Below are 22,651 nucleotides of genomic sequence, written 5' to 3'. Positions count from 1 at the left end.
GTTTCTTTCTCGGTGGACTAGTTGCGTAGAGGGCACCGTACTATCAAGAGGGGGTCCGCTGGGGTATTGCATGGGTGGAATCATCACGTACACATCAGCTTCTCACCCTCCGAGCTTTTCCATTCCATTGTAGAGTTCTCTCCTCTCTTCCTTGTCCTGTCTGGGTCCAAGCGGTAGTACCGCGCAACCAAGCGGTAGTACCGCTGAGGAGCCACAAGCGGCAGTACCGCTCCACAGCGGTAGTACCGCCCGTGGCTCCACAGCAGTAGTACCGCTGGGGTGCCTGGCACCTCCGCCTCGTCCTCAGCATCTTTGGAGAGATTCTCTCTCTCTCTCTTATGTGCCCCAGCGGTAGTACCGCACTGCCAGCGGTAGTACGACCGAAGGGTCATAAGCGGCAGTACCGCTCCACGGCGGTAGTACCGCCCGTGACCCCGCTGCCGTAGTACCGCTGGGCTGTGTGGCTCGTACCGCCTCGACTCGAGGGGTCTTTTTCTCGTGTCGGGTTTTGCGGCACTAGTTGCGGTTGTAGAGGCGGTAGTACCGTTCCAGGAGCGGTAGTACCGCCCCTACCACCATGGTAGTACCGCGTTTGGGTCCTATTCCCCCTAGTCTCCTCTGCGCGGCAGTGCCGCTGGCTGGCGCGGCAGTACCGCTGTCCTGGCGGTAGTACCGCCCCCTCAGCGGTAGTACCGCCCTGTGCGGGGCTGGTTGGTGGGGGGCAACGGTTGGATTGTTACCCCCACTATAAAAGGGAGTCCCCTTCTTCTCTTTGACCCACCTCTTCCTCCCCCAAGCTCCATTTATTGCTCAAGCTCCATTAAATGCTCCAAGCTCCATTTTCGCCTGATCTATCTCTCTAGCCAATCAAACTTATTGATTTGCTCGGGAGTGGTTGAGAAGGCCCCGATCTACACTTCCACCAAGGGATTTTCGATTCCCCCACTCATCCCTAGCGGATCTTGTTACTCTTGGGTGTTTGAGCACCCTAGACGGTTGAGGTCACCACGGAGCCATAGTCCATTGTGGTGAAGCTTCGTGGTTTTGTTGGGAGCCTCCGATTAAGTTGTGGAGATTGCCCCAACCTTGTTTGTAAAGGTTCGGTCGCCGCCTTCAAGGGCACCAATAGTGGAATCACGGCATCTCGCATTGTGTGAGGGCGTGAGGAGAATACGGTGGCCCTAGTGGCTTCTTGGGGAGCATCGTGCCTCCACACCGCTCCAACGGAGACGTACTTCCCTTCAAAGGGAAGGAACTTCGGTAACACATCCTCGTCTTCACCGGATCCACTCTTGGTTATCTCTTACCTTTACTAGTGCAAGCTCTTTAGTGTTACTTCTCTTGCTTGCTTGTTTGCTTGTTGGTATTGCATCATATAGGTTGCTCACCTAGTTGCACATCTAGACAACCTACTTCGATGCAAAGTTTAATTTGATTAAGAAAAGTTAAAAATTGATAGTTACCTATTCACCCCCCTCTAGTCAACCATATCGATCCTTTCACAGCGGTAACAAGAAATATACATTTCTTTAGTTCAAGAGCATTTCTTCATCTTTAACTGTTCTCTGAAAATTGATCACTTTGATACAAAATTTATCAGAGATTTAAGCTTTGATCATAAAACTCATAGAATTATAGGACTGTTATCATCAACGTTGGTCAGAAAATAACAATACTATATTTTAACTTTAAAACAAATATCTTACTTTTGTCATAGAGGAAACTATGTGAATCTGATTTCACCCACAGGGAAAAAAACATTGCTAAGAACAGTTCTTCCAATTAAATTTTCCCGTTGGTTCCAATTTAATTGGAGGATAAAACTTTTACTTTGCAGCGGAAACTTTTCAATATTCTATACAGAAATAATTCTGTACTCTTTTACTCTCTAAGCAATTTTAACCGGTTAGTTCAAAAAAGCATTAGAGAAGCAACAATTTAATCTTTTACTTTAGCTCTATTCACTTTTAAAAGAGCACTTTTATTTTTATTTGCAGTGGAAAACATGAAAAAAAAACCATGAACTTTTTTCTTTTTCAGAAACTTTTCTTTTACTTTTCCATTTTCTAGACAAATTTTTTATTTTGAATAGAAAATAAGCTGTGTGCCCAAACACTGAACAGAAAAAAACAGCACCTCAACGTGGCCTTGGCCCAGCGCGCACCGCTGATGGGTCCGGCCCAGCGCGTGGCTGCGGATCCGGCCCAGCGTGCCGCTGCGGCCTGACGCGGCCCAGCTACCTCTCTGTGCTGCGGCTGGGGCTCGAGGCCACCCCCTCTTTCCCTTCCTTTTTCTCCCTCCTTGCTCTGCATCCTTCTCTGCAGAGAGAGAGATAGAGATCGATGTGGTTGAGGAGCAGCGGGTTGGAGCCCCGCCGGCCGCCGGCGACGGCGTCGCCACCGTGCCGTGCGGGCCGCCCTCTCTTTTCCCTTTCCCCTCCTGCTTCTTTCTCCACCTCCAACAACAGAGAGAGAGAGAGAGAGAGAGATCCGGGCGACCTTCAAACGCAGCGCCCCCGCTGACCCCTTTGCCGGCGTGCGCGAGCACCTCGAGGGTGAACGCGCCGCCGTCAAACGACTTGGTGGTGGTGCTCTTTGCCTTGTATGGGGTTGGTTCTTCTTCCGGACGGCTCGGCATGCCGATGCCCGTCCGGATCGAGAGGAACAGGCGCGGCCTTGTGGCGGCGCACTTTGCCGGCGAGCACGAGGCCCTCTCCGGTGATTTCTTTGCCCTGTAACTTTAGGGTTCTTGTGGGAGGGGAATTTTTCTTTCTCTATGATTCTTTTCTACCCGGAACTTAGCCTAGTTCGAATCTGATACCATTGTTAAACTCTGTAGGATCATCTAGGCTAGATCCTTAAGGGTAGATGGGATGAGGAGTACAAGATACCTTCACTTCCTTCATATCGAGGAACTCCCGGTGCCGGCCATGGTGGATGGCAGTGGTGTGGGCGTGTGTGTGTGTGTGAGTGGCGGCGGTGGAGCTTTCCGTCGCTTCAGCGCCACCCTCTGGATCGGACTAGGGTTAGGAGTGGGGAATAGTGGCGGCGGCGAACCTCATGATGCTAGCCGCCGACCCCACCTCTTTATATAGTGCAGGTGACAGGGGCCCGTCACCCATAATGGGTCGAGCGCCCCCGATCAGGGCGCGGATCTAAGGGCCCGGTGGGCCATTGGGCCCACACGGTGGAGATCATCCTAACACTATATGCATCCATATGTAGTCCGTATTGAAATATCTAAAAAAAGCTTATATTTAGAAAATGGTGGGAGTACTTATTTACTCCCTCCGTTCTAAAATGTAAAATGTTTTTGACACTGCACTGCTTGTATATATATGCCATACTTGAGTTTTAGTTGTGTCTGAATTGTAGTATGTAATTAAGTTGGCCATGTTGCTAAGTCTGGTTTTGGTTTGTGTTTGTGCATGGAATTATTCATCAGCTGTCTTTAGTCATATGGAACATTTTATCTCTTGAAGATTTAAAAAGGATGTGAACGCTTTTTCAGGCATAAATGAGCATTATATTGACATGAACTAGAATTTTATAACGTGTTTTTGTACTCCCTCCGTTCACTTCTATAAGACGTTTTAGAGATTTAAGACAACACCCAAACAGTTCAATTTGAGTTGTCTTAAACGTCTTACAAAAGTGAATAGAGAGAGTAGAAAAAAATGGAGGTGGCTAGGGGTCAGGTGACTGATTTTGTAATTTGGGTCAAAGGGAGTACTAAATAAATGCCTAACTAAATGGATACATACATAAAATCGACGCCGACATTTCCATATCACCGCCTCAATCGGTTGATACTCCCTCCATTTCATAATATAATGCATATAAATTTTTTGAGAAGTCAAAGCTCATCAACTTTGACCAAGTTTGTGGAGAAAAATATTTACATCTAGAATGTCAAACATATATCATTAGATTCATCATAAGACATAGTTTCATATTTTATATATTTGGTGTTGTAGATATAAATTGTTTTCCCTGGAAACTTGATCAAAATTTACAAAGTTTGACCTTTTAAAATATCTATACGTATTACGTTATGAAACGGAGGGAGTACTAAAACTACATAACGAGTTCTTAAAAAAGTAGCCAGGGATTAAATAGTGAACCCGTGCAATTAACAACTAAACCATCTAATCCTAAACCAGCCCATTTTTGTTTATGCAAAGACATATTCCTATGGAATAATGGGTAATTGCTCATGCATTGTAATGAGGGCCATAATTTGTACACAAGTAGCACTAAATTTTAGTGAGTTCTTTTATGAAACAACGGTTTACATATCATTTTATTGTACTTAGTGTACCCATACAACTAACAGCTACAACCATCCAATCCTAAGCCATCCCTTTTGTTTTCTTCATTACCTCCACGTCTTGATCAATCTACTCCACAACATATTCATAATGAAATATCTCTAAGTGGTGTGGTATATATCAGTATATTTTTCTAACATATACCATCATTTACAACTCCAAACTAGTTTAATTAGATTGTTACTTGTCGGAGAAATGGATAAAAATGGATGTATCTAAAACACGTCCATTTCTCCGACATATATCCATTTCTCCAACAAGTATTTTCGGACGGAGGCAGTAGTACACTCGTAGTATATGTATTTGATGTAGCATACATTGGTATATGTATTTGATCAAATTTTAGGAATATGATATTCAGACAAAGATATAATTTGGTGTTTTTAAGATAAGATATAATTTAGTTTTTTCAGATCAATATATAATTTTGTTAATTTGCTATTTTAAATTTACCTTTTTAGCGGTGGTTTTTTATTCACCAGAATGGAGAAGGTACAACATATATGTTTTTTAAACCAGCTACATGGTTGCCCACAGTGAGCTTCTCACGGCTAACTGATGAGGCCCACCAGAGTAGCCCGCCATCAAATCAACCCTACTTGTCCGCCGGTGGCCTGCATAGGAAAAACCCACCAAAACTCTCAGGATGACAAATGGCACACACGCGCTGCACCGGGAGCGACTACAATAGAAAAGCAGGTTGTGGTGCAAAAATAGAAAAAACTGATCTATTCTATTGGATGGGAGATTGATGGCTCAGATTCGGGTGGGGAGGTCTGTGCGTGAAATTTGCAAAAAAGTCCCTCCCTGATAGCTAATTTCGTCCCGATGCCCCTCCTCGTTGACCCAAATCCTGTGGAGGCAGCGCACGAACCAAATCTTCTCCGAGGGCGGCGGCGGCGGCCGCCGCCGCGCAGATCCCTACTCCAAGTTGGGTGAGCACTCCTGGTAGAGGTGATGCTCCTTCTCCTGATGGCTCCTTGCCGTTTTGTGGCTGGCGGCTCAGTTTGAGGCGGACCAGATCGGAGATCATCACCAACTAACCTCCGCCCCACAGCTCCCGTCGCAGATTCCCTTCTGAAGCTTCCAACATCGGTGGGTTCGTCGCCTCCTCTCTCAAGTAACAGCTAGCGCCCTCCTCCCCCTCGTCGGCGGCAAGCCAGTGGTGGTCTCCTCGGCTCCTTCCCCTCCAGCCCGTGCGACGAGGTGGTTCATTTTCCTGGTAAATAGATGCTAACTTTTATTTGCTAGTGAATTTGTGCTACATCCCAATTTTACTATCAAGTAGATTTATGCTGCATCTCTCTAGTTCTATTTTTTGTTCATGTCAAATCTTCTCAGTGAATGATGCACAATAACTTCGATTTGATGGTGTATTGCTACTGTACTAGCGTTTTGGTACTCGAATTTGGAAGTTTTGTTTCACTCATAAGTAATCTGGAGAATCAAGTTGGAAGATTGAATGCAGTCAGCTAATTTCAGCGTCTTGCAGTTTAGCATATAATTCACAAAAAAGATTAATACTCGCAGTTCCGTATTCAAAGGAGCTGTTCAGGATCCCTCCGCTCTGCAACTCCGCTGTGGAGCGGAGCGGGATGCAGCTATATTTCGGCGAGCTGCTAGCAGGGTGCTCCGCGCGCTCTGCTCCGTAGCGAAGGAGCAGAGGGTTGCCGAACACAGCCAAAGTCAATAGCATGAAAACTTGGAAAGAAAGTAAATTGATTCTGCTAGGCAAAAAGTAAAATGAAATTTGTATAATTATCAGCATATCAAAATCCTGATTCACGTATATATGATTCATCGTTGAAATTGCTCCAGTTTAACAGAGAATAAGAAGTGTCCTAGAATATATGAATTATGATTCCCAAAGATGGTGATATTGAGGGTCAACAATTTGTGCATCGAATACTAAGAGTCAACAATAGGAAGTGTCCTAGTATATATTCTGACACACAGACTGTTGCCATAGGTGGTGGGCTCCTCGGCTCCTTCCGAACCGACCTGTGTGACGTGGTGCAAATCTACAAGGTGTCAACACGATGGTTAATTTCTCTGGTAAATAGATGCTAACTTGATTTAGCTAGTACATTTGTGCTCGATCTTAATTTTATTAGCTAGTTGATTTTTGCCGCATCCCTACAGTTCTATTTTCTTGTACTTGTTCATGTCAAACCTGCTCATGTGTGAATGATGCATATTAGTAACTTCATTTCATTATGTATTGCTACTGTTTGTGGTGGTTTGAAAGTCTATTTTGCTTCTTCTGTTTCACTATTAAGTACTCTGGAGAACCAAGTTGGTAGGTTGATGATAATCTTCGATTTGAAGTTTAGGACATTTTACTGAAAATATTAGTTTATGTGGTTGTTCCATTTTATTTCCCATATGCATTCGTTGCATTCATTGTGGTCAAACAGAGTTTTTGTTTGGAGATTTATTTGTATATACCAGTGCACACAATAATCCCAAAAACCCAACTGATATAGAAAATCATCAGTTGTACTTGGACCTGGATTTCACATTTTCCTGCGGCTTTGAGACCTTATTATGAGCTGTGAGTCACCAGAAAGCCAAGGTTCTTGCTTGTTGTTTGAAAGATAGACGATCTCGGCCTCCATGAGCCGTGACAATTGAGTTATTGTTGTTAGTCTTCAATGTCGGTTTTCACTAAGACTGATTGATCATCATAGATTCTATAGCTCCTAACCAATTGTTGACCACGAGTATTCTGATGCACAAGTTGCAAACCGGATAAGTACTATTCCTTTTCTTGGCGAAACTATAGAAGAACTGTTGTTGTAGGCCGTGCCTATAGTGATGATGTTATGGTAAGTGTAGAAATGACTGTGAGGCGTACAGATTTGTTCATGCTTCACAATGTCAAGAATAGAGATTTTTATATGTCTATTCTTATACTAGGTACATGGTTCGCTGGTTATATTAGGGAGTCGCTCTGCTAAAATTGTTCTTGTCAAACTCATAACCAGTTTTGAGTGATTAAAATGTCAATGGCTTCGAGGGTTTGACACATCATTTTATCATACGATATATTTTTTTATTTGTACATACGATACTATTTGAAAATGCCAAGTTTTATAAAGGATGGATTTCTAATAGGATAATTATGTAAATAACTGCATTCCCTGATTCAGCCAGTTGTTGCGAATCTCTAGAATGCACTAGAGTGGTTTTTCCTGTACAAGTATTATTTATATAAATTTTTCATTATTAGTAAGTTAGGATTATCCTCAAAACATTTGGCTTGTCTGCCAATTGCAGTATAGAAACGTACTTTAGGTTGTCTTTTGTGATGAATGTGATTTCTTCTCTATTTTTCGTTCTGTGTGGTATGTGCAACACGCCGTCAGGTGGTCTTGTTGATGCATATTTATTTGCTCAGCTCATGATTACAAAGTTTTAAAGTGAATGTATGACACATACATGGACTTGCACTAACTGAATTGTACTTGTTATGTATGATCTCTCCCAGAACAAGAAGCTCGATGAACAAGAAGCACTTCATCTAGAGGCAACTATTGTGTGCCATCAAGATAGCAACGTCGATCTAGTTCTTAATGGCAATGCTTGCTCAATGATGATTATCATAGTCCTTCAGACTTAGCATAGCCCGCCATGTACGAAAGTTGAAGCAATTTTCGCTAGTAATTCTTGTTGATCTTGTCAGGTTATTGATAGCTCAGTTTGACATGTACTAAAGTAGTGTTCTAAACGCTCTTATATTAGTTTACAGAGGGAGTACTAAAAAATGTGCCGTGGATGCTTATGTGCCTAGAATGGTCCATTTTAACGTATACCCAATTTTCTGTTCCTGAGATGCTTCAGCTTAAACGTACTCACATATTAGTGCCTGTGAGCTGTGATACTCCAGTTTGCCCGGCTGGTTTAACTTTGTCATTTACTCAAATATCTTTGACATCCAATACGTATGCCCAGAGGGAGAGAGCAGGAATGAACACTGGAGACATGACACGGAAAATGGAGGTGGTTAGTGCAAAAGTCTATTTGACATCCAACTACTAGTAGGGGGGTTTTCATAAAATACACATTAAGTGGCATGGAATCCCTCCACTTGAATCTGTACCATCTACAATGGATCCGGTGGCCCAGATTCGTTTTTCTATTTTTGCACCACAACCTGTTTTTCTATTGTAGTCGCTCCCCGCTGCACCACTTCTCACCACAAGGAGTTTGGGAGTAATCTTTTGCAATGGGTATCCCTCAACTAGTGATTTCATCAGTATATTAAGATATCCCAGAGATAATTTTAAGGCAACAGGAAAGGTAACATATATGTGCCAATTTTAGGCGTATACACCACCATTCCCCCACAATATATCGCACTGTTGAAAGGTAAAGACAAAATCTGACATGAGATTTATTTAAAATGCAGAGACTGGATGATACTTAAAATGCAGAGTCTAAAGCTCTGCTCAAATCTCTACCGATGCTTGAAAGAGCAGCTGGATATTTTTTTTTTCTGTACCAAAACAAGCCATGATCCACATTCTCAAGTTCTTCGCAATTCAATACTCAAGATGGGTGTGACGCCAGGAGCATGTAAAGTCGTCAAAATGCACTCTAAAAGATGCCATCTGTTTGCACATTGACAAGATAGTTGTGTCTTCAGCAGACTCCTTGTGCAGTGGGTTGATGCTACAAAGATGCATCACGCAAGACATCAGGAATGCAAACGCAAGGAGCCATCATCACTGGATAATCGAAGACGGTTTATTCCTACTGCTCATCTCAGGCTTCTTTGCGATTCCGGTTGCATTTTACCAGCCTATTGTTCCTTTGATGCTGGAAATGCGAGGGAGAGGGAGAGCGCGCCTGACATATCAGTAGGCTGTGTATCTCCTTTATTCAACTTTTCTTCAACCATGGGCTTTCTAGAAGATATGTTGTCCCCCGGTGCTGGCTTAAGATCTTGTGTGTTCTGTTCAGGTAAATCTTCAGACAGACCGGTTATGCTATTTCCAGTCGCTGCATCATCCACCATGTCTATATCTGCATCATCCACCACGTTTAGATCTAGTGGAAATGTGCACTTTCCATTACTCTTCGAGATTCCTGCCATGGTCTTATTGTCAGTGCAATCATGAACAGGTAAAGCTGCTAGAGGGTGTACCTTGGATGATAACCTTCCATCTCTGACCTTCCCACTTAAACTAGACTCCACAGTGGACGATACATTATCCAATTTAATTTTCTTGTCTACTGATCCATTGGCTCCGTCAGTCCAGTTTGCCATATCCACATTTCTTTTTTGTGCACTACGTGATGCATGTGAAACAAGATCCACTGTATCTGAGTTCAGTTCAATATTATTTGCATGATCTACATCCATCAGGCTCTCTGCATTGTTAAGGTTGATGGCTCTGTTCTGATTATCTGGTTCGTTAACAAGAAAAATCAGACTACTTGGTTCATTACCAAAATAATTTGGACTGAAGCTAAGACAAGGTAACGTTCATAAATAACAGACCCCAGCTGAGATGGAGAAATAATGCATTACCTTGTTTGTGGATTGATGAGATAGAGCAAGTAACTGGCATCGTATTTACATCAAAAATGGGTTCGACAACATTGCCACCATCGCACATTTTCTTTTGAGAGTCTGGATATACAATTATCTGCACAGTTACAGCTAATTGATAAATTTAGATATCAAGAAGAGCAACCATCTGAATATTGTGCAAACTACAGCACATAAATTTAGACATTGAGAAGAGCAACCATCTGAATAACTGTGCAAACTAAAGAGCATAAATTCAGGGTTTAGAAGAACAAAAACACAGGCAGGCACGCATTGATAGTCTGTCCACAGTTGTTAAATTACTGAATCAAATGCATCAAGAAGAAAGCCCAAGAGAAATGAGAACAACACAAATAATAAAAATTATGGATCACTGTGAGGAAAATTATGGAATTCTCTCTATTCTCTATTCTTCTCTCTGCTATACATACTAGTGTACACACAGCCCAAAACAGCCGACACTCCCCCTCAAGATGGGCCATAGATATCTATCATCCCCATCTTGTCACATGCTGACAAAGACTCCTTGATCCCTAACCCCTTTTTAGACAATCAGCTATTTGTTCTGCAAGAGTAACATGGCTTAGCTTCAGTGTCCATCCCCTCATCAGGCCTCTCTTTGATGAAAAGCCGATATATCTCCATGCATCGTTCGGTCATGCCGAACTTGATTATTTGTAATGTTGATTGTTGACCTGTATCACACAGAGCAGAGCTTCAATGGCCCTCTCCTTAGTAGACTTGACTCCGATAGGAGGGCTTTGATCCACATTGTAGAGGGATTTTCGTTGGGTCCTAACAGTGGTAAAAGAGCTAGTATGTGAATATGTGAATTTGTATCGTGGGAGCGTCTCATCAGGTCACCAAGGTAGAACAATGATGAACACCATATAGTATGGTAAGCTTAACCCCTTGGTCAGCAATGATCGATTGGGTTCCCGGGGCTGTACCTTGGCCCAGAGGGGCCCAATTATACGGCCTTCATAGCGCAAGGCCTTGAGTAATTTTACTTGCTGTCAACAAACCTCCCATCAGAAGCCGTAAAAGAGCCCAGTCCGCAAGCAAGATCAATGTACATACTTGCAGGTTTTTGTGGTCTTCGACTGCCGAGAATCATCTTTGTTGCTCGTTTAGAGTCACATATACTTGGTCAATTTTGGTTGCTGATAAAGGTTGCTCCTTCCCAAAAAATTGTGATTAGATCCTTAAACATGTGCTAGCTCTGTGCTGGCTCAAGATGGTCGGGCAACTGGAAAGAGGTTAGCCTTCCCTGCCTCGCACGGGGCAGAAATGATGAAGCGCCAACAGGAATGCTCAACCAAGATTTCCATTCCTTCAACCCCACTATTCCAAATTCCCCTCTTCATGATCCTTATAGGGCCGCTCCGACGGGCTTGAGAGCTCATCATCGCCACAAATCTCCCTTCCAATTCAGAGGTCGCTGGGAGGGCAGGGCCTCCAATGAAGAAATCTCGATGGTTACCACCTCAAACAACATCCAGGTATGTTGCTCCTTGCTTCATTGCATGACTCATCTATTTCTTTATTTATTGCACGGTTCTTTTTATCATGTTGTCACCAACAACAGCTCACACCCTTAACCGCGTCTCAGATGGAACTTGAGTCCGCCATAGCTCACGAAAAGGAGTTGCAACATGTTGTTTCCCGCGTCCAAGAGGAGCACAACAGGTAGACTTAGGTGGTCGTAGAGCTTAGGGCCAAACTGGCTACCTGCAATGGGTCAACTAGTAATCATTTGCCATCAGATAGCGTGTGCGGCTCTTGCGCAAGTAGAAACCTTGAAGGGTGATCACCAAGCCTCCCAGGCCCCCACCTTGGAAGGTCTGTGAGCTTCTCCGCGAGGTAATGTTGGCTCAAGGCTTTCCTAGTTGTCCTTCGAGACCTTGATCTCCACATACTCCAATGGGTCAGTAGATCCATCGTAAGATGCAAAGGTCTCGGCCATCATCTTTGGAATGTGAGCTTGCCATAACTGCGGTGCTAGGGCACAACAACCTCTGACCATGGCCTCAACATCGTGGTCAGAAGAAGCGTACTCCCCCTTGAGCGCTCTCGACATCTGTTGTGACTTCTACATCTTACTTCATGAAAACGCTTGGCTTCAATATTTTGCTCGTCCTACGCCGATTGTGACAACGGGGAGAGCGGGATCCCCCATGGTGGTTGCGGCCTTCATCTGAAGGATTCAGCGGATTCATTCTCCGAGCGCACCTAATTAGTTCACTTCTCTTGTTGCTTCTAGGCCCCTGATGGTAGTCGTCCATGTTAATGGTTCAGTGAGTTGTCTACCCCCACAATGTTCTGGCATGGCATAGCAGTCGCCCACCATTCTTTCATCTTCTCCACTATTCAGGGTCTTTTCTCATGATGCGCACCTTGGGGCCCTCCTAGGAGTCGGGGACAACAGAGGATAGTATCTATCCTCGAATCATGCGGGCGGATCCCCTCGAGCATGTGCTTCAACAAACTCAACCTCCTAGTCGGCCAAAAGATCTTACTCATATTCATCATTGATCATTGAGCGAAAATTATTAACCTTGTTTACCAAACTCACATTGTGCTTCTTCTCTAGGATGCGAGGGACCAACCTCCGGTTCCTCCGCGAAAGGGCGTCCACAACCTGATGTCCTCATGCCTAACTTGTAGTGCTTACTCCTGGGTTCTCCCACCCAAGTGGGTCATTCTTATAGCCATTGGTTGATGATGGGGACGCGTCTCCAACTCCCGTGTGGTTATCTATGAAGTTACACTTCCGGGTTGATGTTGCTGCTGCGATGACATGTCTCTCTACTTGCCTCGAACTGCTTCCAACACCCGGTTGAACTCATCGATTTTAGAGAATCCTAATTAAAGTAGTCGTAGTATGCCATAAGTTGTAGGTCAGGCAAGTAGTGGGTGAGTCCTCCGGCCAACCCAAACCATGGGAAAAGATCGGTTGATACCCAGGTAGGCTATAGGCGATAGCATACTTAGGGAAGGAGATGTCACTAGGACTAGAGAACTTCGTTGGTGTAGCCTTGGTTATCATAATAGCCTCCACTACATACCCTAGGATGCCAAAATAAGTCTCACCTTTGTATCCCATAGGTAGCTCGAGCCATACATCAAATTTTCCATCTCGTCTAGAGAAGCGGGTGCAGAGGATGAAGAAATGGACATATATCCAATTTGATGTCGTGAAACCGCCACAATTGGCAGGAGCTGTCATGGGATTTTTCATAGGGTCCTAACAATGGTACAAGAGCTAGCACGTGAATTGGTAGTCGTGGAAACATCACTTCAAGTCACCAAGAGATTTAGAACATAGATGAAATGGGGACAAATACCAGGTTCAGGCACCCAACGTGGGTAATTGCCCTATTTCCTGACTTGTTCTCTTTTATATGTGTGTGGAGAAATACGAAGATTGGTTACAAAAAAGGAGGGTACTCGGCAAGTTAGAAGAACTCAACGAGATATAAGCAGATTTAGACAAAAGTGTGAACGATCCACATGGTGCAAAGGCTCTAGATTGTGTGTCCTCTCAATGTGTTCCTTGCTACCTTAGTGCATCGAGTGTATAGGTATGGGAGTTAGGACCAAGCAAGTGTATAACCCATCGGTCCCTTCCCAACGTATGCCATCGGAACTTGGAAACTCCCGAGTCTTACCCCCATAGTTGATGATCAATTGGGTTCCTTGGGCCATACCTGAACCCGACGGGTCCAATTTTCATAGGACCTGGCCTTGAAATTTGACTTAATGTCGACACATAGCATCTCACTCAAACAAACCGACATTGCTCTATATTCTACTTCTTGTAGATAAAGAAACCACCGGCTACTTCTTGCTCCTCAAGGATATTAGGTCTCCTCCATCAAAGATACATAAGCCAATTGTTGACCTTCTATCATCAAGGCAACTAGCCCAACTGACATCAAGTAGCTCTCTACATTTAAGTGCACATTGGCCTTAAACCATAGACCTCTTCTAGGACACCCTTTTAGATAGCGCAAAATATCCGTGTTGCCCCTAAGTGCCCGCTTCTTGGGTCATGCATGCAGCGACTAACCACACTCACTACGTAGGATATGCAAGGTCTCGAGTGGCACAAACAAATGAGCCGACCTACTAGCCGCTAGTAGCTCTCTCTATGTATTAATTGAAACTCCTGCGCACAAAGTCAGATGGAATTTCACTTTCTCATGAAAAGAATGCATGTTTCACGTCCCACTAGCATTGCATATGATATCAAAGTTCCCACGGTACTCATCTTTGCCACGAGTGCAAAGGTATCATCATAGTCAGTTCCATAGGTCTGCTGCAAAAAAGGGCAGCCCGGTGCATGTAGCTCTCGCTTGCGCAGGGAATAGCGCAAAATATCCGTGTTGCCCCTAAGTGCCCGCTTCTTGGGTCATGCATGCAGCGACTAACCACACTCACTACGTAGGATATGCAAGGTCTCGAGTGGCACAAACAAATGAGCCAACCTACTAGCCGCTAGTAGCTCTCTCTATGTATTAATTGGAACTCCTGCGCACAAAGTCAGATGGAATTTCACTTTCTCATGAAAAGAATGCATGTTTCACGTCCCACTAGCATTGCATATGATATCAAAGTTCCCACGGTACTCATCTTTGCCACGGGTGCAAAGGTATCATCATAGTCAGTTCCATAGGTCTGCTGCAAAAAAGGGCAGCCCGGTGCATGTAGCTCCCGCTTGCGCAGGAAGCGGGGTAGGGTCTGACCACTTTGGGTCTTTTGTACCTCCGGATCCATGTGGGTTGGTCTTGCTTCACAGTGTAGACCCATTTGCACTTAACTGCCTTCTTGCCTTTTGGAAGTGTTGTAGGCTCCCATGCCTTAACTCTTCTACTGTTCTCAATGGTTGTCATCTCCTCCAGCAATGCTTCATGCCAGGAGCTTGCTTCGCTCCTCTACAATCAGTTGGGATTACCATTGACTGTATATACTCAGGTGAGAGTCATATGGCACATAGTTTGCACTATCATGCTCAAAAGTCTACCTTTCAGGAGGTTTTCCTACCCTCCAACTCTTGGCTCTTTCCTCTAGGCAATCTGGCTTCTCCACCTCTCTTCACCCATAGGTTGTCTCGTATACACCCTCAAAGTTTCCTCCTTATTTGGCTTTCTCCATCTTTCTTCACTCATAAGACATAGAGTAGTACCAACAATAACTCTCGATGGTCTGTCTTCCTTTGTCCACAATGGTATACGCCCCACCCCACCCCCGCCCAATTAGCATCACTTGTATAAGGAGTTGAGATCCTTTTTCTCCATGGAACGGCTCAAGACTTCCCGAAGCCACATCCATGCTCACAAATGTTCCTTCCAATCTTCCTCTCCTCAATTACACAACCGCTTAGTTAGTAATTAATGCATTCAATCAGCAATTAATCAACAATCAATATCGTCAACCAAGGAGCTCATAGACACCAAACTAACCGGAAATGATGGAACATACAAAACCAAAGACCACATAATAGGAGTGCATTTCACCATGCCAACTCCTTTGACATGTTGATAAGTTCCATTGGTGGTTTAGATGGTCTCTTCATGCAGGATGGATGTGTAGCATATGATGGAAACTCGCTCCATCTACCCATGAGATGTGACGATGCTCCTGAATCCAGCATCCAATTTGAGCAAGAGACATCAGTTGAAGTCGGAACCTTATTCGAGTTACCTTCTTCAATTTGAACAAGATTAACAAGATTGTCAAGGTTGTTTTTCACTTTGTTTTGGAATTTCTGCACTCTTTATTTATCTCAATTTTTCTAACTCTTTGGCTAATACTTCCAAATTTTCCTCTGAATCTTTTCTCATAAAAATTAGTTTGCCCTTGTTCTTCACCTTAATCACTTGAGCCAATTTCTCAATTAGTCGCTCCATATCTTTGTAATCCCCCATTGCTTAAAACTGATGCACACCACTGAGCAGCAAGCACAAGTATAGTAGCAACCATTGAGCTCTTTCGAATGCTCTGCTTGGAACTTATCACCTCGGCTGCAACCCACTGTTCCATCTTCTTTACTCCTCAAAAACAGATCCAAATTTGGTCTTCTTCACTGCAGTTCAAGCTACTCCTAGCTGCGTACTTTTCCTCAACCATTCAAGCTGCCTCTCCTGGCTGCACACACACCACCGACCACCTCCAGCACACCTTCCTATTTTTGTCGTCCCTTCTTATTTTTGTCTCGATCCAGCCTGCAGCAACCCAGCCAAGAATCTTCCCCTCTCCAAGTGACACCTCCTACCAGGTTACCTGCACACCTCCTGGTTATACGCACTCACGGCCTGCAGCTGTACACTAACCACCTCCACTCCAGACCTTGCTGCCCTGCCGCCATCGCAGCCTCCGGAACCAATTTCGTTACTGCACTTGGCCACAGTGCTTCCCCCACACAAACTTATGTGCCTTAGTTGCCTCCAGCAGACCCACAGGTCATCTTACTCATGCACGCTGTTGGCCGCCGGCTCTGTACCAACGCAGCTGCACCTGGGCCTGCTGCCCTAGATTGGGGCCGATTCCCACCTGCACTCACACCTATGGGTGCCTGGAACTCCACCACGCTGCGCTGAATCACCACCCCTCCCACTCCCGCTCTAATACCATACCCCCCCCCCCCCCCTTCACACACACATAAAAAGAAACAGCCAACAAATACAACATAGAATAGAGGATAAAACAATATAACAGTCAACGAGCATGGCATAGCAAGCAGAACAAGCTATAAGCACCCACCTTCTGTTTTCCTGCCGGAGCAGTGGAAAAATCATTTATTGCCCTCCTGTTATTTGTTAAACAACATGTCATACTTGAATCATGACAGTGATCTTCCAAATCTCTTCCGCCCACAGCCTGGGCCGAAGAGTTATCTCCATTTGAACATCCCTGACGATTAGCTTCCGAAGTTTGCAAACATTGATGGTCTGCAGAAGTAGCTGACTTAACCAAATAGCAGGCAGGGTCAGCGGCATTATTTTGGTCTTCAGACAATGAACGGCTAGAGGACAAAACAGAGGTATGCGGATCCACAGTCAGGGGATCCTCATTCAAATTAGGTTCACATTTACTTATTGGTACATCAAGTGGAAGGTTCCAGTGATCTTCTCTTTTCACTTTAAACACACCCCATAGAAAATAAAACATGTTCCATCCTGAAACAGAACAAGGAAGAATAAGAACTATCACAGAAGTTATGACAAGATAAAATATCACTTGAATTTGTGGAAGAATTCCAACTTTGAGAGTTCTTTGATAGGATGTTAGAAGGGAATATAATTAATTCAGCTGTTTCGATATTTCCTCTGAGTGCCAAATCATTGATTAGCATATTCTGAACCAATTTACTGTAATGATGTTCATAGCTGCAGAAAAATAAATAATAGAATTTCAGTTAGATGTGTGAATTCGAATAAGATGCTATGTGGACAGCTGCAGGAAGATATGAACAAGCACAGTTGCAAGGAGCTTACCTCTGAGCATCTCTAGCAAAGAAGAAAACACCAATATTCTCATATGTGGGTCCATTTTGTTGAAACTGCGTGGGCCATGAGTTTCGACGAGGCAGTTCTTCAAGCTGGACTCTGGAAGGGAATTTTTTTGCTACTTCCAGCACTTTTGGTGAAGCAGAACATGACAAGTGAGCTTGAAAGCCATCACATAGCTCAGGTGATCTTCCAGTCCTCCACAGCTCAAAATCACCCCTACAAAACAGAACTTTCAGTGCACGTGATGGAAACGATCTATAGAACAAATAAATGATTGCGACAGAGTGGGTTAAGTGATAATCATGTTTAACAATCAGATGATACTGAACCATGACATGTAAATGAGATGGCAAATGTATGATCATGAGGGACCACCCAACAAAAGCACTAAATATTCCTCGTTGGTACTAAAAGCATGCATGACAAGTGACAACCTTTTATTCTAAACAAGAAAATAGTTAATTACTGCTAGGAAGGGAATATATCGTACTGCCAAATATAATCCAACTCTGGAACAGTTGAAACTATTGTTTTATCAAGGGGTGAAAAGCCTCGACTTGATTTGTCCATCGGATCACTTGATATAGTAGAACTGCTGGGAACAGATCTTCCAGATGACGTATCTTTAGGCCTGTACACTGGGTCATGATAAGGACCACATTTGAGGATGCGATCAGATTGATCTGCTGATCTGGAAGTAGCTTTCTCAGTAGCTTCAGACGTTTTATTCCTTTTGGCAGAGGCATCCTTCAAGTTTCGCTCACTCAGAGGTTTCATTGCAGACAAACCTAATTTATCAACACCACAAAATTGGGTAAAATGGCCTGAATTGCTAGAGGCAGACATGTTGTTTCCTGTAGTGAGGCGCTGAGCTGCAGATTCTGCTTTTGATTGAACTGGAAAAGCCAGTGGTCCAGTAATTGAGGGGCATCCTAATATAGAAGTGCCTCTATCATTACTTACATTTCGGCTCACTGGTAAATTCATCACACTTAGCTCCTCGGCAGGTGGTATAGACTTTGCCTTATTTGCTGGCTCACAAGTTTTGGGCTTTTTGAATGATGCTGACTTAGTTGAAAAGCTCGTTGGCCCCTCTTTTCTCATACTACAGGACAACTGATCCTTCAAAGTTTTGGTCTTCTGAGGAACTTCATTCACTAGTTGCTTCACCTTGGGCACCTTAGAGTTGTTGAAAGAAGTGGACTTGGAGAGTTGACCTGCATCAAACCTTCATAAGTAAAGTTCTCTCCGATTGAGTCCCGCGGGAATGCCCTTGCAGAAGTAGTGCTACTAACTAAATTGAACATTGCAGGATTGTAGGTAAAGTCTCTTAATTAGAAATATTCATAGTAACAAATTTACCAGTAAGTGGTGGTGCCTGATTCTTGCTAGCATTAAACCCCAGTAAGATTGGCGCTTGGGGAGTAGGTTGCTTTCCTTTCTCTATATCCAACCTGAATGAGCTCTCGCGTAGCAGAGGTACTCCTTTTCTGGAGTAAGACTCCATTGATGAACCACCAGGTTCAGGAATATTTTGTTTAGCCACAGGCGGAATCTTTGCATCTTCAACCATACGAATGCCTTGATTTGCTTCATTCCGTTCTTTTCTGCCAACAGTTTCATCCTCCACTCCATTCTCACAAGGACTTCTGCTGTTTGCATCATTGAAAGGTTTACTGATTTTCCCTTGAACAGACTCTTCCTTTGAAGTGACAAGCCTCACCTCAGGTTTTTCTAACTTCTCCTTTTCATATTCTACTTCAGTTTGGCACTCTTCACAAAACCACTCACCATCCGGAACCTTTTCCATCATCTCCCGCATACAATAACTGTAGTAAAGAAAAGAGATACGAACTTTAAGAAGGCGAACACAACATCTTCTGAAAGATATTATGGAAAAGAAATGCTCGATGGATCAGCTGTTTCAAAAAAAATCATGTAAATTGACGAGCATATTAGTACTTATTTAGGCATAGCACTACTTGCAGTTGCAGAGTAGTTGTTGTTAGAGTTACAGCCAACAGTTCTACAGGCCATGACAGTAGAAGTGCAACTTACCATAATGGTATGGTGTCAAGCAATGTGATCAGTCCAGTTCTAACTTCTAAGGAAAAGGAAATGGAACAGAAAAAACTTACGTATGCTCAGCACCATCGTTGCATCTATTGCAAACAGCGAGCTTCACCTCATCACCAACATCTCCACATATGTCACAAACTTTCACCTATTGTCGTTTAAACAGATTACAGAGGTCAGGCAATTCAAACCTCAGAGCAAACTCGATAACAGAAACAAAGAAATGTCTCAGCGTAATGTAAATGCATCATAATGTGGAGCAAGTAATACAAAAAATACAATGGGAAGTGAAAATTCAAAACTTACATCCTCAACTTCTTCGGCACTCTCATCATCTGAAGACGTGGAATCCATTTCTGCATTAAAAACCTGCTAGACATTGAAAGCATGCCTAAGAGATTTCATTTTGCAACTAAAAGTTGAGGCACATAAATTATATATGTATTATGTTTGGATTGACATGCCAATATATCAATTAACATGATGATCACCAACATGACAATCCACAGAAAAGATTAAACACTGAACAGGCTCTGCATGAACAAAATATGTACATGCAAATGAAACAAACAGTCTCTGGAGTAGAAGAAATTAACAACTAAAAAACTCACATCATCCATGATTGCTCGAGAAGTTTTATCCTCAGCAGTAGTCTTCTTAACAGCAGTTGTTTGCACATTAGAAGTATTTTTCAATGCCCTCGAGTTTTCACGTGCTTCATTTACAGAGACACTCTGGGCTGTGGGATCTGTAACAACACGATCACGTTTCAAATGAAATGCATCTTGATGGATTTTCCTAGTATTATTTTCTACACAGGGAGATTTCTCAATACCAGCTGAGCTTCCAACAGCTATCTCTCCATGATTTTGTTCTTCTGCCTTCCTGCTTGAAGGAGAGGCTGCAAAATCAGAAGAACTGCCTGAGAAACCAGTTTTTCACAAGTCCAGTCCACCAGTTTTCCAATCAATAGATTCCTTAATGTGTGTAGTAGAGTGACTTTTACCAGCATGGCCTTCTTCTGTGATAGCGTCATCACTGCTCATGACATTATCATCCTTTTTACCACGTAAACATCTAGAAGATGGAGGTGCTCTTGTCCCTCTTTTCTTCCTAACAGGCGCACTGAAGGTCCCTTCAAGCTCAGAAAATGAAACATCATTATTGCAATGTTCTGTGGTGTGCCTCTTTCCATCAAATGACTTAGAATAAAAGCATAGGTCCCTCTCACCTGGTGAACCAGAGTCGTCCTGCTTTACTCTCGATCCTCTTAACTTCATCAGCAATGAAGGGTGGTTAAGATGCACAAAAGATGAGCAGGAAGCTCAGCGTGCATTAATGTCCCTGGTTCAGGTTTATTGATAAGATCACTTCTTTCTTCCTCTCTTGAAAGGAAAAGTTCCCTATTAACAGCAACGCACTAAATCCTGGAAAAGTGCTTGTTCTTAGTTCAAAGTTTCCAATTGACAATAGGTACATGGGGAGAGAGGGGTGTAAAAGGGGAATAAACTTGTTCTTCTATGAAATAAGGATCTTAGAACATAAGCAGCTTACAAAAGGGGGTTGTTATGACATCGTGTTTTGACATATGTATCTACATTCCTAAAATGAATCTAGTTGAAATCCATATATCGGTCAGTTGGGAAACAGAATGAATAGCTCCCAGTCATGTGGATGTAACCAGGTAACAGATTAAACATTAGATCAGATTCTGGAATGAGTCCATCAGATCTTACTGTCAATTTATAAGTTCATCCCCTGACTAAAAATCTGAAGGAATTGGAATTTACATATATATTACATCCATATAAAAGGCACAAGCTCCAGGAAATCCTCATGGAGGGACGGAGGATGGGGGAAGAGTGAGGAAGGAGGGAGGACGAAGGAGTGGTGGCTACCTGCCTATGGACTGGTCGCCGGGGTAGCTCCGGGCGGGAGCGGCTGCTCCAGGGAGGGAGGCGCTCCTCGGCGGAGGAAGGCGCTGCTCGGCTCCTGTACCGGCGGCGGGCGGCGGAGGCTTCGGCCGGCTGGGCCCCCCGCGGCGGAGGGCCGGCAGTAGTGGCGGCGGGCCGGCGGTGGCTAGGAACCCTAGCTGTCGCGCTCGCGAAGGGGGCCTCTCTGGTCGTTCGCTGGGGAGGGAGGCGTTCTCTTCGAGGGTAGGGCTGCAATTCTTTTTAATTTTTCCTTTTTTGCAATTTTATTACTAATTACCTGTGGACACTGTGGGACATGGATATCAGGTACCCGGTGCCTTCTTGGTAATATGGCTGGGCCGTATAAAAAGGTACTACATCCAAGAGTATCCGTCCTGTATCGCTAATAATGGCTAAGAAAATGTATCGCTAATACAAAAGGTTTATATTATTCATTTAATTTCCAATATTTTTTATAAATATTTTGGATTGCTTACCACGTATCAAAAGCGTATCGGAGTCAAATCCATATCAAATATAGTATCCGGTACAAACATGCAAGGTATGGGACTATCCGTATTATCTTATTGAAATCAGCAATCAATATATTTTTATATTATAATAGCTCATATGTTTGTGTGTTGCAGTGGAAGAGATAGTTTTTTGCGAGAAGCAACAAAAGAGATAATTGACGTGTCTATAAAAAATGGTCTCCATAACGGTGGGCGATAGAGTGAGGAGCTGCGGTCTTCTCATAGGTCATGTTTTGCTCCGCGTGATCTTGATACTGATGGGGTTGGTTGGTCTGCAGTGACCATTCAACTCGTGCCCTTTTTTTTCTTCGGGATCTGCCTTCGTTTTGGGGTTCTGGCTGCCTCCTCATTTGATGGTTGCGCGACGACCTTCGTGTCATGGTTGATTCAACCACTCTCTCCTATGACAGCATAATCAGATAGATTACTAATAGCGCATAAATCTCGTTTCATCAGCATAATCAGACATGAATGTCCCTTTTTTAATCAGGGTTTATGCTCTATGATTATTTTAGGACTGGCGTGTTCATAACTTTTTATAATTAGAGTCAAATCAGCATAATTTCTTTTATTGCTACATGTCCACAATTGCTTTCGATTATAATCAGTCAACATATTCTCTTTTATTGCTATGTGTCCACAAATTCTTTCGATTATAATCAGCCAGCATATTCTATTTAATTAGCGTGTGCAAGCTACCACCCACAATAATTAATATAGTCTCTCGT

General features: G+C 43.5%; 1 protein-coding gene and 1 long non-coding RNA gene across 4 annotated transcripts; one reads left to right on the top strand and one right to left on the bottom strand.

The window, feature by feature from the left end:
- The first annotated feature begins 5,133 nt into the window (after positions 1-5,133).
- On the top strand, positions 5,134-8,160 carry LOC125510425 (uncharacterized). The gene is made up of 4 exons (XR_007284618.2): positions 5,134-5,284; positions 5,388-5,552; positions 6,300-6,385; positions 7,821-8,160. It is a non-coding gene; the product is annotated as an uncharacterized LOC125510425 (long non-coding RNA).
- Positions 8,161-8,613: 453 nt separating this feature from the next.
- On the bottom strand, positions 8,614-21,641 carry LOC125510424 (ASI1-immunoprecipitated protein 2). 3 transcript variants are annotated; one of them, XM_087521636.1, is made up of 14 exons: positions 21,376-21,641; positions 20,484-20,904; positions 20,313-20,378; positions 20,089-20,225; positions 19,784-19,846; positions 19,540-19,625; positions 18,764-19,230; positions 17,892-18,618; positions 17,387-17,617; positions 17,154-17,278; positions 16,653-17,068; positions 9,867-9,984; positions 9,507-9,742; positions 8,614-9,421 (listed from the first exon to the last, which is right to left on the bottom strand). In XM_087521636.1, exons 2-14 carry the CDS (start codon positions 20,755-20,757, stop codon positions 9,383-9,385), a joined length of 2,985 nt encoding a protein of 994 aa, XP_087377762.1. In that variant the 5' UTR covers positions 20,758-20,904; positions 21,376-21,641; the 3' UTR covers positions 8,614-9,382. The 3 variants fall into 3 exon arrangements, with proteins under 3 accessions (XP_087377762.1, XP_087377761.1, XP_087377763.1); XM_087521637.1 differs by having other exon boundaries at positions 9,206-9,358; positions 9,480-9,742; XM_087521635.1 differs by having other exon boundaries at positions 8,614-9,742.
- Positions 21,642-22,651: the final 1,010 nt, after the last annotated feature.

Source organism: Triticum urartu, chromosome 5A (genome assembly GCF_056163025.1).
Source record: "Triticum urartu cultivar PI428250 chromosome 5A, HENAU_Tu73, whole genome shotgun sequence".
In the NCBI taxonomy this organism is placed as follows: Eukaryota; Viridiplantae; Streptophyta; class Magnoliopsida; order Poales; family Poaceae; genus Triticum; species Triticum urartu.
The sequence above is the reverse complement of the archived record's forward strand: the minus strand, read 5'-3'. Positions and strand labels throughout refer to the sequence as shown.

Excerpts from the sequence above, each read along its gene's own strand:
- LOC125510424 (XM_087521635.1), bottom strand. The coding sequence starts at position 20,757 with ATGAAGTTAAGAGGATCGAGAGTAAAGCAGGACGACTCTGGTTCACCA. Across the intron at positions 20,379-20,483 it reads CACAGAAGAAGGCCATGCTG|CCTCTCCTTCAAGCAGGAAG; the intron begins GTAAAAGTCACT and ends CTGATTTTGCAG. Across the intron at positions 20,226-20,312 it reads AGCTGTTGGAAGCTCAGCTG|ATCCCACAGCCCAGAGTGTC; the intron begins GTATTGAGAAAT and ends GTGTTGTTACAG.